A 16,144-nucleotide genomic window follows, 5' to 3' on the forward strand; every position below is an offset into this window, starting at 1 on the left:
CCTTCCTTCCTTCAGATTTATTTATTTATTTGAAAGGCAGAATTTATAGAGAGAGAGGCAGAGATAGAAAGAGATCTTCCATCTGCTGGTTCACTCCCCAAATGACCGCAGTGGCTAGGGCTGGGCCTGTCCAAAACCAGGAGTCAGGAGCTTCATTTGGGTCTCCCACGTGGGTGCAGGGGCCCAAGCACGTGGGCCATCCTCTGCTGCTTTCCCAGGCACATTGTCAAGGAGCTAGATTGGAGGTAAGCCAAGGACTGGAACCAGTGCCCATATGGGTGCTGGCACACAGACAACAGCTTTTCATGCTACGCCACAATGCCAGCCCCCTTTCTTTCTTTTTTAAAATACTGATTTATTTACTTGGAAAGCAGAGTTACAGAGAGAGAGAGAAAGATCTTCCACCCTCTGGTTCACTCCCCAGTTTCTTCTGGGTCTCCCACATGGGTGGCAGGGACCCAAACACTGGGCCATCTTTTACTCCTTTTTCCAGGCCATTAACAGGGAGCTGGATTAGAAGTAGAGCAGCTAAGACACAAATTGGTGCCCATGTGGGATACCAGCATCGTAGGCAGTGCCTTTATCAGCTACACCACAATGCCAGCCCCCAGTCTGGTGTTTCTATGAGTACTTGTCTCTTGTGGATCTCCTATCTCCTAGCCCATCTTATTCTCTATTTCTTCTCTCTTCTCCAGCTCGTCAGTAGTAGAACTGCTTTGCCTCCTTTGTGCTCACTTCCTTGGTGATGTACTAAAGTCTTCTTTTGTCCCTCTGGGTCCACCCTAGCTCTTTTACCTCAGTCCCAGGAGGCTGACCTGCATAGACTACATCAATAAGGTTCCTTGCCCTTTGGGTTTTGTTAGGTTTGGCCACTGTGGAGCCCCGACAGGACACTGGAGGGATGGAGAAAGGAGAGTGAGGTTGGAGCACTTGCCCCTTAGCTCCTACGCCACCTCAAGTCTGGCTGAATGGACCAAAGATCACTGCTCCCCTCGAATCAGTTTCCACAGGACTCTTCTGAATCTGGTAACCATTTCTAGTCCTGTCAGGCATAGGTGTGCAAACAGCCAGTCTGTTAATAGTCCTGGGATACCATGTTCAGTTTTCCCTTGTGGTGTCTCTGCATTCTGCCTGCACCTTTATAAATCTTCCCTTTACTAAATCCTATATCATCGGTTTGCTTTTGGGATTCTAACTGAATCAGCAATCCTATGCAGTTTTGTGGTTTAAATATAACCATTTGTAATAGCTCCCAGATGAATGTCTCTAGCCCAGACCCGTTTCCTCTGCTACAAACTCACATATCTAGCTGCCTGCTGGACTTAATTGCTTAATTTATGTCTTGAGGTCATGATCTTTTCTCCTAAACTTGGTGGTAGAACTCTAGCCTTTTAGTTGTTCAGTTGTTTAGTTGTTTTGGACAGAAATTATTATTTTTTTTTGTTGTTGTTGTTAAGATTTATATATTTGTTTGAAAGTCAGAATTACAGAGAGAGGGAGAGACAGAGAGAGAGATATCTTCCGCCTGCTGGTTCAGTCCCCAAATGGCCGCAGTAGCTAGGGTTGGGCCAGGCCGAAGGCAGGGGCTGAAATTCCATCCAGGTTTTCCACGTGAGTGCAGGGGCCCAAGTACTTGGGCCATCTTCTGCTGTTCTCCCAAGGCACATTAGTGGGGAGCTGGACAAGAAGTACAGCAGCTGGGACTCAAACCAGCACCCATATGTTATGCCAGCGTGGCAGGCAACAGCTTAACCTACTACACCACAACACAGGCCCCAGGACGGAAATCTTGAAATTATTCTCAACTCCTCTCTATTTTCCCCACCTTGTCCAATCTGTCAGGACATGTAAGTAGATCTACCTTTACTAGAGACTTGGAGTCTAACCACTTCCACTTCAATCACCCTTGTCCAAATCTTATCATCTCTCACCTCTGACAACCTCCCTGACTGGGCTTCCTGCTTCTGCCCTTGGTCTTACTTCACTTCATTTTCAACATAGCAGTCACTCTTCTGCTGGAAACCTTCCAGTGGCTTCCCATTTGAGGATAAAAGCCAAAGTCCTTATGATGGCTTACAAGGCCCCACATGATTTGCCTCCTGCCCCCATAACTTCTGTAACCCCCCCCCCCTTTAACTCTGGTTGGAATGCTTCTCCCTTTTTATTATTATTAAGATTTATTTATTTATTTGAAATTCAAAGGTGCAGAGAGAAAAATCATCTATTTGCTGGTTCACCTCCCAGATGGCTACAACAGCCAGGGCTGGGCCAGGCCGAATCCAGGAGCCAGGAGCATCTTCCAAGTCTCCCAGGTGGCTGGCGGGGGCCCAAACACTTACACTATCTTCCACTGCCTTTCCCAGACTTTTCCCAGGAAGCTGGATCAGGAGTGGAGCAGCCGAGACACAAACCAGCGTCTGCATGGGATGCCCTTGTCTCAGGCAGCAGCTTTACCTGCTGTGCCACAACGCCAGCCCCAGGGATACAGTTACAGATTTTTTTTTTTTTTTAAAGATTTACTTATTTATTTGAAAATCAGAGTTACACAGAGAGGCAGAGAGACAGAGAGAGGTCTTCCATAAGTTGGTTCAGTCCCCAATTGGCTGCAACGGCTGGAGCTGCTTCAATCCAGAGCCAAGAGCTTCCTCCAGGTCTCCCACGCGGGTGCAGGAGCCCAAGTTGGACTGTCTTCTACTGCTTTCCCAGGCCACAGCAGAGAGCTGGATTGGAAGCAGAGCAGCCGGGACTGGAACCAGCGTGCATGTGGGATGCTGGCACCACAGGAGGTAGCTTTACCCACTACACCACAGTGCCGGTCCCCAGTTATTGATTTTAACACATATATAAATTCTTGTATCCATACCACAATCAATATACAAAATTGTTCCATCCCTTCAAAACACTTGGTCATGTTCTCATAAAATTACACCTTCCTGGGGCCGGCACTGTGGCATAGTGGGTAAAGCCGCCACCTGTGGTGCCGGCATCCCATATGGACTCCAGTTCAAGACCCAGCTGCTCCACTTCCGGTCCAGCTCTCTGCTATGGCCTGGAAGGGCAGTGGAAGATGGCCCAAGTCCTTGGGCTCCTGCGCCCACATGGGAGACCCAGAAGAAGCTCCTGGCTCCTGGCTTCGGATCAGCACAACTCCAGCTGTTGCCGTCATCTGGGGAGTGAACCAGCAGATGGAAGACTCTCTCTCTGCCTCTCTCTGCCTTTCCTCTCTGTGTAACTGTGACTTTCAAGTAAAATAAATAAATCTTTTAAAAAAAATTACACCTTCCTTCCTGCCCAGCTTCTGGAAAGCACCAATCTGTTCTTCATATATAGTTTTGTTTTTTCAATAATAGAATCATGCAGTTTGTAAGCGTTTGAGAATGACTTCTCTCTCTCTCTCTCTCTCTCTCTCTCTCTCTGACAGGCAGAGTTAGACAGTGAGAGAGAGAGACAGAGAGAAAGGTCTTCCTTCCATTGGTTCACCCTCAAATGGCCACTACGGCCGGCACGCTGCGCCAATCCGAAGCCAGGAGCCAGGTGCTTCTTCCTGGTCTCCCATGCCGGTGCAGGGCCCAAGCACGTGGGCCATCCTCCACTGCCTTCCCGGGCCACAGCAGAGAGCTGGCCTGGAAGAGGAGCAACTGGGACAGAACCCGGGGTGCCGGCACCACAGGCGGAGGATTAGCCAAGTGAGCCGCGGCGCCGGCCGAGAATGACCTCTCTCACTCAACAGAATGCCTTTGAGATTCATCCAGGTTTCTGAGTGTCATCAGTAATTCATTCCTTTTTATTGTCGAGTAGTATCCTACTCTACAGCTGTACAACAATGTATCTATTCACTATTGAAAGATATTCCGGTTGTTTCCAGTTTGGGCACTTATAAATAAGCTGCTAAAAATATTCATGTATAGGGGCAGACATTGGTGCAGTGGTCAGAAGTGACGTGAGTTGGACGCATCCTGTATTGGAGTGCCTGAGTTTGAGTTCCGGTTCTACTTCCAGCTCCACTCCCCTGCTGATGCAGACTCTAGGAGGCAACAAGTGATGGCTCAAGTGGTTGAGCTGTGTAGGAGGCCTGTATTGTGTTCCTGGCTGCTGGGCATTTGGGGCAATGCACCATTGGATAGGAGGGCTCTCTCTGTTTCACTGTGTGTGTGTGTGTGTGTCTGTTTCTCTGTGCCTCTCAAAAGAAAATTTTTAAAAAAAATAGTGTACAGGCTTTTCTGTGAACGTATTTTCATTTCTCTAGAATATTATTAGCTTATCAATTATTGTTTTTTGCATGTTCTGTTCACTGGTGTCTTATTCTGTGTGCACAAAACAGTTCCTGGTACATAGTAGGTGCTGAATAAATTAGTGAATGTGCTATGTTGCTTCAAAGTTAAAAAATGTGATGAAACCAGAGACACTCTGAACACACTTCAGGTTCATTGCACCAAACCCTGTTCTCTGTAGTTTCCTTAAACCCCAAGGACACAGAGACTTGGGTTGGAAGATGCATGCAAGTTGAGAGTATAAAAGGCTCTAATGAGAGTGAAGTAACTCCTCCCTAACGTCTAATCTCTTGGGAGAATACTTTATCACTGACATCAACATAACTCATTTCTGTCTAAAATGCAAAGCCAGATTATTCACTCAGAATATTACAGAAACAAATATCTTGCAAAAGAAGGGGAAGTCATGGTACCACTCTCCACATTGTGTGACTAACTTAGTTTGACTTAAATTAATAGTAAATATCACCAGCTGGAATGAAAGAAAGCCAAAGAGTAAAATAATGATTAGAGGAGAAGTTGATGTTTATAGGGAAAGGGATCGGTTTACTCAAATATGTGTAATACAGCCATAGGCTATGTGTGCACTATGAAGTACTTTTTAGATAAGCCTTAAAAAGTCACAATAAGGAATAGGTATTTAGCCTTAGTGGTTAAGACCCCTCATGTCCCACATCAGAGTACCTGGATTGGATTCCTGGCTCTGGCCGTTGACTCCAGCTTCCTTCCCTGAGCGGACCGGGGGAAGTGGTGCCACCACATGAGAGACCTGGATTGGGTTCCAAGCTCCCAGCTTCAGCCTGGCCCAGTCATTGCTATTGTGGGGATTTGGGAAGTGAACCAATGATTGGAGATTTCTCTGTTTTCTTGCCTGTTTTAAAAACCACATAAATAGCATTCAGTTTAGAATTGGATGCAACCTGATGTCCCAAACATGGAAATCCTTGTAATCTTACTCCTAATAGCTTGAAATTCATTAAAAATTAGTTGGATCCTGGATACCATCCACTGTGATAGTTTTCACAGACTCAACAAGATTTCATTTTTATAGAAGTTCCAATATTTAATTTTTAAAAGACTTTATTTGAAAGAGTTACAGAGAGAGAAGGATAGAGAAAGAGAGATCTTCCATCCATTGGTTCATTCTCCAGATAGCTACTATGGCCTGCACTGAGTTAGGCCAAAGCCAGGACCCAGGAGCTTCATCAGGTCTCCCACATGGGTAACAGGAGCCCAAACATTTGGGCCATTTTCTGCTGCTTTTCTCAGACCATTAGCAGGGAACTGGATCAGAAATAGAGCAGCCAGGACATGAACTGGCACCCATGTGGGATGCTGACACCAAAGATAGTAATTTTACCCTCTATACGACAATGCTGGCCTCCTAATGTTTGTTTTATTGCTTTCAACTGTTTGAAAGGGTAGCTGAGAGTGACAGAGTACCACACAGCGGTGCCATGTTATGCTTACTGTTCTCTCCAAGTGCCTACAATAGCCAGAGTGAGGTCAGGCTGAAGCGAGGAACCTGGAACTCCCACACGGGCAGCAAGGGCCCAAGCACTTGAGCACCACCTGCCTCTCCCACAGTACACTTTAGCAGGAAGCTGAATTGGAAGCAGAGTAACTAGGACTCAAACCAACGCTCAGATGTGGGACTCAGATATCACAAGTGGTAGCTTTACCTACTGCACCACAACACCCGCCTCCCCAACATTCAATGTTTGAACAAGGTTTTAGAGTAAGTCTTTTTTTTTTTTTTTTAAGATTTATTTATTTTATTTGAAAGGCAAAGTTACAGAGAGGCAGAGGCAGAGACAGAGACAGAGAGGTCTTCCATCCGCTGGTTCACTCCCCTACTGGCCACAACAGCTAGATCTGTGCCAATCCAAAGCCAGGAGTTTCCTCCAGGTCTTCCACATGGGTACAGGAGCCCAAGGACGTGGGCCATCTTCCACTGCTCTCCCAGGACATAGCAGAGAGCTGCACCAGGAGTGGAGCAGCTGGGACTCGAACTGGTGCCCATATGGGATGCTGGTACCGCAGGCGGCAGCTTTACCCACTACGCCACAGAGCCGGCCCCCTTATTTTTTTTTCTTTAAAGATTTATTTAGTTATTTGAAAGGCAAAGTTCGAGAGAGGAAGACACACATGCACACACACACACACACTCACGGGGATGGGGAGGGAGGAGGGGGAGATACCTTCCATCCCCTGGTTCACTCCCCAAATGGCCACAACGGCTGGAGCTGGGCTGGTCTGAGGCCAGGAGCCAGGTGATTCTTGCAGGTCTCCCATGTGCTTACAGGAGCCTAAGTACTTGGGCCACCTCTGCTGCTTTCTCAGGTGCACCAGCAGGGAGCTGGATCAGAAATGGAGCAGCCAGGAATCGAACCCGCACTCAAACAGGATGCCAGTGCCGTAGGTGGCAGCTTTATGCACTATGCCACAGTGCTGGCACCTCACTACTCTTTTGATAAGATGATCCATAGGTTGTGTGTGTGTGTGTGTGTGTTATAGTGCATGTGTGGCTATCAGTTCATTGGTGCTACTGTGTGATTGAACGACATTCTGAGTAGATCATTGACAGTTCCTCTCTAACCACTGCAATATTCAAGAGTAGTCATTTAGAATGCCTGTAATTTCCCCACTTGGTAACCCAATGGTTGGTATGCTGCCTTAAATGTTCAAAAAGTATGTCCCTTCTGTGGCAGCAACTGGAAACCCTAGGAATTTCTGCCAAAGTTCTTGTGATATAATCCTCTCTTGAAAGGACAAAGCTTCAGTATATTGAAATGCCTGAGTCAGCCTCTTAGAGATCTACTGGCTGTGCCGCTGCCCATTTTTCTAGGATGAAAAAAAAAATTTCCTTAGGAACTTGAGGCAGTTTTTACTGAGTGCACCGAGAAATACATATGTTATAACTATGCATAGAAGTCACACACCTCTACGCAAACACGTATAAACTAAATGTAAATGTTGACAATAGAATTATTATATTTTCTAATATGATGCTTAAATTTAGCAGATCTTGTTCGCTAGCTTAGAAGAAAATAGTTTCATCTCTTCTATTGACTACTGTTAGTTTTTTTAACTTCTTTTTTTTTTGGAGGGGAGTTTTTTTTTTTTTTTTTTTTTTTTTTTTTGACAGAGTGGATAGTGAGAGAGAGAGAGAGAGAAAAAGAGAAAGGTATTCCTTTTTGCCGTTGGTTCACCCTCCAATGGCCGCTGCGGCCAGCGCATCTCGCTGATCCGAAGCCAGGAGCCAGGTGCTTATCCTGTTCTCCCATGGGGTGCAGGGCCCAAGGACTTGGGCCATCCTCCACTGCACTCCTGGGCCACAGCAGAGAGCTGGACTGGAAGAGGGGCAACTGGGACAGAATCCGGCACCCCGACCGGGACTAGAACCCGGTGTGCTGGCGCCATAAAGCGGAGGATTAGCCTAGTGAGCCACGGCACCGGCCAGCTTCTTTCTTAACATTCTAATTTAGGAAAAGAAAAAGAGGCACCTGTGATTAACTGGATAAGTAGGCCAAGCCTTTGAATTTTTACTTGTTTAATGTTGTTTCCTCTTTCTTTCTTCCTTCTCTTCTCTTTCTTCTTTCTTTCTTTCTTTCTTTCTTTCTTTCTTTCTTTCTTTCTTTCTTCTTTCTTTCTTTCTTTCTTCCTTTCTTTTCTTTTCTTTTCTTAAAGGTTTATTTATTTATTTGAAGGGCAGAATTACAGAGAAGTCAGAGGAAAAGAGAGAGAAAGAGGTCTTCCTTCCACTGGTTTACTCCCCAGATGGCCACAGCTATGCCAGTCCGAAGCCCAAGAGCCAGGAACTTCCTCCAGGTCTCCCCCATGGGTGCTGGGGCCCAAGGACTTGGGCCATCTTCCACTGCTTTCCCAGGTCATAGCAGAGAGCTGGATCAGAAGTGGAGCAGCTGAGATCCAACCAGTACCCATATGGAATGCTGGCACTGCAGGAGGCAGCTGTACCCAGGACGCCACAGAACCAGCCCCATTCTCACTTTCTAGATGTGTACCTTAGAGCCTTCAAGTGAGGTCACATAGCAGTGGTTACATCTGTTTGGTGTTTTTTATTCCTGTGATACTAGTCTAACGATCTGTCACAGTAGACTTCTAAAGGGAGATAGGATACTGGTATAACGTGTAGTGGTTTTAGCAGAGGTAATGATGACTGATTTATCTGTATTCCACTGTTATAGTTTTGATGCTATTTAAGATTTTAATAATTTTTAGTTTATCTAGTTTTTTTAAAGGTTTACTTATTTATTTGAAAGTCAGAGTTACAGAGAGAGGTCTTCCATCTGCTGGTTCACTCCCCAAGTGGCCTCAGTGGCCAGGGCTGAACCAGGCTGAAGCCAGGAGCCAGGAGCTTCATACAGGTCTCCTAAGTAGGTAGAACCATCTTCCACTGCTTTCCCAAACACATTGGCAAAAGCTGGATTGGAAGTGGAGCAGCCGGGACCCAAACTGGCGCCTATATGGGATGCTGGTGCCACACGTGGCAACATTACCTGCTATACCACAGCGCCGACCCAGTTTATCTAGTTTTTGAAGCAAAAACACCATGCCACAACTGACAGTTGTCACCAGTCATGACCAATGTAAAAAAATAATATTCTATGAGTCTTAACACTGAACTTAAAAAGAAAAACACTCCTATCTAATAAAAACTATATTTTAATTTTCAACTACATTAATAGAAAATAGAGTACCTTGAACAAGCAAAATCTGCTTGCACTTTTCAGATCGTACCATACGTTACATATACTTTATTGTTGCACTTATTTTTCAGGATCAGCTATCTCATACACAGTTCCTTGAGAACAGGAACTATGCCTCATTTGCCTTTTATTCTCAGTGACACTTGTTAGCTAATAAATATTGATTGACTTGAATTGAGTTGGAGTAAAAATACTTAGGTTGGGGGGCGGCGCTGTGGCGTAGCAGGTAAAGCCATCTACAGTGCCAGCATCCTGTATGGGTGCCAGTTCAAGTCCCAGCTTCTCCACTTCCAATGGCAGCTCCCTGCTAATGCGCCTGGGAAAGCAGCCAGATGACCCAAGTTTTTGGGTCCCTGTACCCGCATAGGGGACCCAGAGGAAACTCTTGGTTTCTGGCTCCTGACTTCAGTGGGCCTAGCTCCTGCCATTGCTGCCATTTGGGGAGTAAACCAGTAGATGAGAAATTTCTCTCTCTCTCTCTCTCTCTCTCTCTCTCTAATTCTGCCTTTCAAATAATATATCTTTTAAAAAGAAGAAATAGGATACTATGGAGAATAGAGATATACAATCTATTTTCAGATATTTGAAGGGTTCTTGTGTGGAAAAGAGATTATTTTGATCTGTACACTTTCAATAGACAGCAAATCAGTGGGTCAAGGAGTTTCTAAATGTTAAGAGTTGTCCATAACTGGGCCGGCATTGTGATACAGCAGCTTAAGCATTCCATATGGGTACTGGTTCAACTCCTGGCTATTCCACTTCCAATCCAGCTTCCTGCTAATGTGCCTGGGAAATCAGCAGAAGATGGCCCAAGTACTTGAGCCCCTATACCCACGTGGGAGACCCGGTTGGAGTTTTGGGCTCTGACTTTAGCCTGATACAGCCCTGGCCATTATGACCATTTGGGTAGTGAACCAGCAGATGGAAGATCTCTCTCTCTCTCTCCCCCTTTTTCTGTAACTCTGCCTTTCAAATAAATAAATCTTTTATCTTTTTAACAAAAAGAGTTGTCTACAACTAGATGACACTATCTCAGAAGGGACTAAATCTATCTTGAGGGAATTCATGGGTTTTAACTTCATTTTTTAAAAAACTTTGTTCAAGATACTGTATGCATGTGACTATTTCAATTTCCATTTTTCATAGGAAAAGCAAAAATACTAACCTTCTCCTTTGGTTTTTATTCATAGTCAAGTTCATCCGAGAAGTCACACCATATATCAAGAAGCCATCGTTAGTATCAGATCTGCCCTGGGAAGGTGCAGCTCCCCAGTCACCAAGCTTTAGTGGCAGCGAGGACTCTGGTTCTCCAAAACACCAAAACAGCACTAAGGACAGAAAAGTCATCCCTCTCAAAATGTGCTTTGCTGCTAGAAACCTAAGCATGCCGGATCTGGAGAACAGGTAAGCTGTACCCAACAAGAACACCATACTTACAGCCTCAGAGACTCACAGACGTGTCGGAACATTACATAGCTCTGTTAACTAAAGCATGCAGAGAAATCTCTCTGAGATGAGAGATGAATTTCTGGAGCTCTGTATTTATATTATTTATATATACGTATTATCAAGGAAACTTCATTTGAAAAAAGATTGGGGCCGGCATTGTGGCATTGCAGGTAAAGCTGCTGTCTGGGACGCTGGCATCCCATTTGGATGCCGGTTCAAGACCCGACTACTATACTTCCAGTCCAGCTCCCTGCTAATGTGCAGTGTTATTTTTGTTGTTGATTTATAAAGAGATCTTACAAAGAGATCTTCCATGCTCTGATTCACTCTCCAAACAGCTGCAACAACCAGGTCTGGGCCAGGCTGAAGTCAGGAGCCAGGAACTCCATCCAGATCTCCCACGTGGGTTCCAGGGGCCCAGGTACTTTGACCATCTTACCCTGCCTTCCCAGGTGCATTAGCAGAGAGCTGGATTGGAAGTGAAGCAGCTGGGACATAAGCAGGCACTCATGGATGGCGGCTAACCACAACGTACCACAGCACCAGACCCAAGTCAGCTTCTGTTGATCTGTTTCTTTTGCAAAATAAGAGGGATGGATTGGGTAAATTCATATTTCTCTGCTAGGTATCTGTTCTAGGACTTTGTTTTTATTTATTCTAGGAGGAGGACTGACAAATCTAGTGTTAGATTAGCGACTAGGGGCTGGCATTGTTGTGCCATATCTTAAGCCACCTGCAATGCTGCATCGCTATGAGCACAGTTTGAGTCCTATCTGTTCCACTTCCAATCTAGCTCCCTGCTAACACATCTGGGAAAGCAACAGAGGATGGCCTAAGAACTTGGACCTTACCACCCACATGGTACACCCTGACACCTGGCTTTGACTTGGCTCAGCATAACCTTTGAGGTCATTTTGAGAGGGAACCAGTGGATAGAAAGTTTCATTCTCAGGGCCGGCCACCGTGGCTCACTTGGTTAATCCTCCGCCTGCGGCGCCAGCATCCCATATGGGTGCCAGGTTCTAGTGCCGGTTGCTCCTCTTCCAGTCCAGCTCTCTGCTGTGGCCCGGGAGGGCAGTGGAGGATGGCCCAAGTGCTTGGGCCCCTGTACCTACATAGGAGACCAGGAAAAAGCACCTGGCTCCTGGCTTCAGATCAGCGCAGCGGGCCGGCCGTAGCAACCATTTGGGGGGTGAACCAACGGAAGGAAGATCTTTCTTTCTGTCTCTCTCTCTCACTGTCTAACTCTGCCTGTAAAAAAAAAAAAAAAAAAAAAAAAAAAAAAGCCTTAACTAATAACTGTGTGTGTATACATATATATATATTAATTTTTTTTAATTATATACTGATATGGGGCCAGCGCTGTGGCATAGCAGGTAAAGCCCCAGCCTGTAGTGCTGGCATCCCATATGGGTGCCGATTCAAGTCCCAGCTATTCCACTTTCAATCCAGCTCTCTGCTATGGCTTGGGAAAACAGTAGAAGACGGCCCAAGTCCTTGGGACCCTGCACCCACTACCAGCTCCTGGCTTCAGATTGGTGCAGCTCTGGCTGTTGCGGCCATTTAGGAAGTGAACCAACAGATAGAAATGAAGGTCTCTTTCTCTCTCTCTGCCTCTGCCTCTCTGTAACTCTGCCTTTCAAATAAAATAAATAAATCTTTAAAAAATATATATACTGATATATTTGTATTGCTTTGATTGACCTTTTTAGAACTTTGAGATATTATGGAAATTACTCGGTGTTACACATAGGGTTATTCCTGAAAGGTTGCGTGTATATGATGGATCATTTTATGCATGCATGTTGAATCATGATCTTTAATTTTTTTTTAATTTAATTTTATTTATTTGAAAGGCAGAGTTAGAGAGGGAGAAACAGAGAGAGAGAGAGATCTTCAATCCACTAGTTCACAACATTTGGGGCTGGGCCAGGCCAAAGCCAGAAGCTAGGAACTTCATCTGGGTCTCCCACACGGGTACAGGGGCCTGAGCACTTGGGCCATCCTTTGTTGCTTTCCCATGTGCATTAGCAGGGAGCTGGATCAGAAGTAGAGCAGCTGGAACTCAAACTGGCACCCATATGGGATGCCAGACATCACAGGTTGAAGCTTTACCCATGACATGACAGTGCTGGCCCCTAAAGAAATTTTGTGTGATATTTTTCATAAAGTAAGAATTTAATTTGTGGGGCTGGCGCAGTGGCGCAGTAGGTTAATCCTCCGCCTGTGGCATTGGCATCCCATACGGGCGCCAGTTCAAGACCCAGCTACTCCTCTTCCAATCTAGCTCTCTGCTATGGCCTGGGAAAGCAGTAGAAGATGACCCAAGTCCTTGGGCCCCTGAACCTACATGGGAGACCCACAAGAAGCTCCTGGCTCCTGGCTTCAGATTGGCACAGCTCCGGCCATTGTGGCCATTTGGGGAGTGAACCACCAGACAGAGGACCTTTCTCTCTGTTTATCCCTCTCACTGTCTATAACTCTACCTCTCAAATAAATAAATAAAATCTTTAAAAAAAAATTTTTTTTAAAGAATTTAATTTGTAAAGGAGGTAATGGTCTCAGCCACTTAAGTCTATATTTGGAATTTTTTTTCTTTGAATAGAATTTGTTTTAAATTTTTATTTGAGAAGTAGAGAGAGAGAGAGAAAGATGGAAATGTATAAGAAGGTAGCTCTCACCCTCTGGTTCACTCTCCAAACACCCACACTTGCTGCATCTAAGCTGAGCTGAAGTGGAAATGGAGAGCTCATTCCAGGTCTCTCATGTAGATGGCAGGGACCCAGTTACTTGACCCTTCACTGCTGTCTCCTAGGGTATCATCAGTATGAACCTGAACCCAGGAGCTGTCAGGCTGAAAGGCTGAATCCCTTCATTCTAAGTTGAAAATAGGTACCTATGGTTCTGCTGGAGGGGCTGGCTACTAGAGAATGAAGCAAATGTAAAGTTTCTTTTTTTTTTTTTTTTTTTTCTTTTTAGGTTTTGTTTATTTATTTGAAAATCAGAGTTACAAAGAGAGAAGGAGAGTCAGAGAGAGATCTCTTCCATCTGCTGGTTCACTCCCCAACTGTCCACAATGGCCAGAGCTGTGCCAATCCAAAGCCAGGAGCTTCTTCTGGGTCTCCCACATGGGTACAGGGACCCAAAGACTTGGGCCATTTTCTACTGCCATCCCAGGCCATAGCAGAGAGCTGGATTGGAAGTGGGGACTCAAACTGGAGCCCATATAGGATGCCGGCACTACAGGCAATGGCTTTATCTGCTACGCCACAGCACTGGCCCCGGACTGTAAAGTTTCCATACAACGTTGGGGTATGGCAGTGGGGATAGAAGGAGCAAAGGTGATGTGACTTTTCTAGATTGCTAAGAAGTTGTGTTTTTATTACCCATTAAGAAGTCTTGTAGAGCCTGGTAATCTTGACCTTCATTAAAACCGGCGCTGTGGCGCAGCGGGTTAAAACCCTTGCCAGAAGCACTGGTATCCCATATGGACGCCAGTTCTAGTCCTGGCTACTCCTCTTCTGATCCAGCTCTCTGCTGTGGCCTGGGTTAGCAGTAGAAGATGGCCCAAGTCCTTGGGCCCCTGCACCTGTGTGGGAGACCTGGAAGAAACTCCTGGCTCCTGGCTTTGGATCAATGCAGCTCTGGCCATTGCAGCCAACTGGGGAGTGAACCAGCAGATGGAAGACCTCTCTCTGTCTCTACCTCTCTCTGTAACTCTGTCTTTCAAATAGATAAAATGAATCTTTAAAAAAATGATATCATTTAAAAAAACCCTTGGGGACTATATTCTATTTAGCGTATTTATATGTCGAAGACATCTACTGATGGTCAGCTTTGAAATATGTCTTCAAAACAAAGTGGAGAAGGCAGGTTGGAGCCACAAAAGTTTTACCATGCCTTCTTTTGCAATAGAATGATCAGCCTGCCTGGTCACAGCTTACTATACAAGGAAAGGTCTTAGCAGGTCCAAGCTTGTGCAGAAGTTCTCAGTCTATTTGCTGCAAAGTAATTTGTTTCTAATTTTAATTGAATATCAAATTTTAATAATTTTTTGTAAAGTATCAACTGGAAGCGATTCAAGGTTATTCATGATGATACTGTGTTTGCTTGCATTCCAGCATGCTTTTTAGAGAAAAAGAAAAGCAGTAAAATTACAAGTAGTTGGCAGAAATTATGCATAGCTTTGGCTCAATCCAGGGAACATGAACATGTATCCTGTGTATCTTGGCAGAAAAAAGGTACACAAACATTTACTGATTGGACTTCAGTTACAAGAACTAGAAGAGAAGTAAGGGAGATGTTAGGGCTTTATAACTTTGACCAAGCTATGTGTTTGCCATAAGCCTCATATTTCCTCCTGTATAATACAAAATGAAGGTTATTGGAGGATTGAGTGAGAAAATGATCGAACTGGCATAATGAATTTTTAAGATACTATTTGAGGTGCTGTTAGTATTATGAGACCTTAACTAAGTTCCTTAACTTTGCTGTCCTACTGTTTTTCTGTCTGTAAATAGGAATAATACTGGATACTTAACTCTTTAGAACTACTTCAAGGATAAATAAGACAATATCTGCAAAATTGCTCGGAGCTCTTTGATCCTTAAATTATACGTTGGTGCGGTGCCAGCATCCCATATGGGCACCGGTTCTAGTCTCAGTTGCTCCTCTTCCAGTCCAGCTCTCTGCTGTGGCCTGGGATAGCAGTAGAAGATGGCCCAAGTCCTTGGGCCCCTGCACCCACGTGAGAGACCAGGAAAAAGCACCTGGCTCCTGGCTTCAGATTGGCATAGCTCCGCCCATTGTGGCCATCTGGGGAGTGAACCAACAGAAGGAAGACCTTTCTCTCTGTCTGTACCTCTCACTGTCTGTAACTCTATCTGTCAAATAAATAAATAAAAATCTTTTTTAAAAAATACACATTGGCTCTATCAAAGTAAATGTCAATTTTTAAAAATCCGTTTCCCTATTGATGATTACCCGAGCTATTTCTAGTTTTGAGCTAGTATTAATAGAGTTATTATGACTGTTTTTCTATACTTTTTTTTTTTTTAAGATTTATTTAATTATTTTTAAGACAGAGTTACAGAGAGATCTTCCATCCGCTGATTCGCTCCTCAACTGGCTGCAACAGCCAGAGCGGCACCCATCTAAAGCCAGGAGCCAGGAGCTTCTTCAGGGTTTCCCACACGGGTACAGGGGCCCAAGGACTTGGGCCATCTTGTACTGCTTTCCGAGGTCATAGCAGGGAGCTGGATCTGAAGCAGAGCAGCCAAGTCTCGAACCAGCTCCCAGATGGGATGCCGGCACTGCAGGAGGCGGTTTTACCCGCTACGCCACAGCGCTTGCCACTACAAGTATTTTTGTGGGCATGCATTTTTATTTCTCCTGGATAAATGGATAGCAGTAGAATTACTTGGTCAAAGAGTAGGTATATGTTTACTTTCTCCCAATTAGTTGTTTCCACCAACAGTGTATGAGAGTTTCCATTGCTCTACATTCTCACCAACATTGCTTCAAACTTTTCCATACTAACCATCCTGGTGTGTATGTAGTGGGATTTCTTTGTGTTTGACCCTTCATTTCTATGTAAAGATTAAACTTGCTAGACAGAAACTTAATTGCTATTAGAGAGAAATATCCTTTTTCCTGACTCCTTTGATTTGTTTCTACTATAGAAAGCTGGAAAAA

General features: G+C 44.9%; 1 protein-coding gene across 1 annotated transcript in view; it reads left to right on the top strand.

Annotated features, from left to right (window-relative positions):
• The window catches only part of SNTB2 (syntrophin beta 2), a 112,895-nt gene that overhangs the window by 43,259 nt on the left and 53,492 nt on the right, over positions 1–16,144 (top strand). Inside the window, exon 2 of the mRNA XM_062177740.1 lies at positions 10,192–10,405. Within this exon, the coding sequence (XP_062033724.1) occupies positions 10,192–10,405 (214 nt within the window). The remainder of the gene's footprint in view (positions 1–10,191; positions 10,406–16,144) is intronic.

The sequence above is a fragment of the Lepus europaeus genome, chromosome 19, assembly GCF_033115175.1.
Source record: "Lepus europaeus isolate LE1 chromosome 19, mLepTim1.pri, whole genome shotgun sequence".
NCBI lineage: Eukaryota > Metazoa > Chordata > Mammalia > Lagomorpha > Leporidae > Lepus > Lepus europaeus.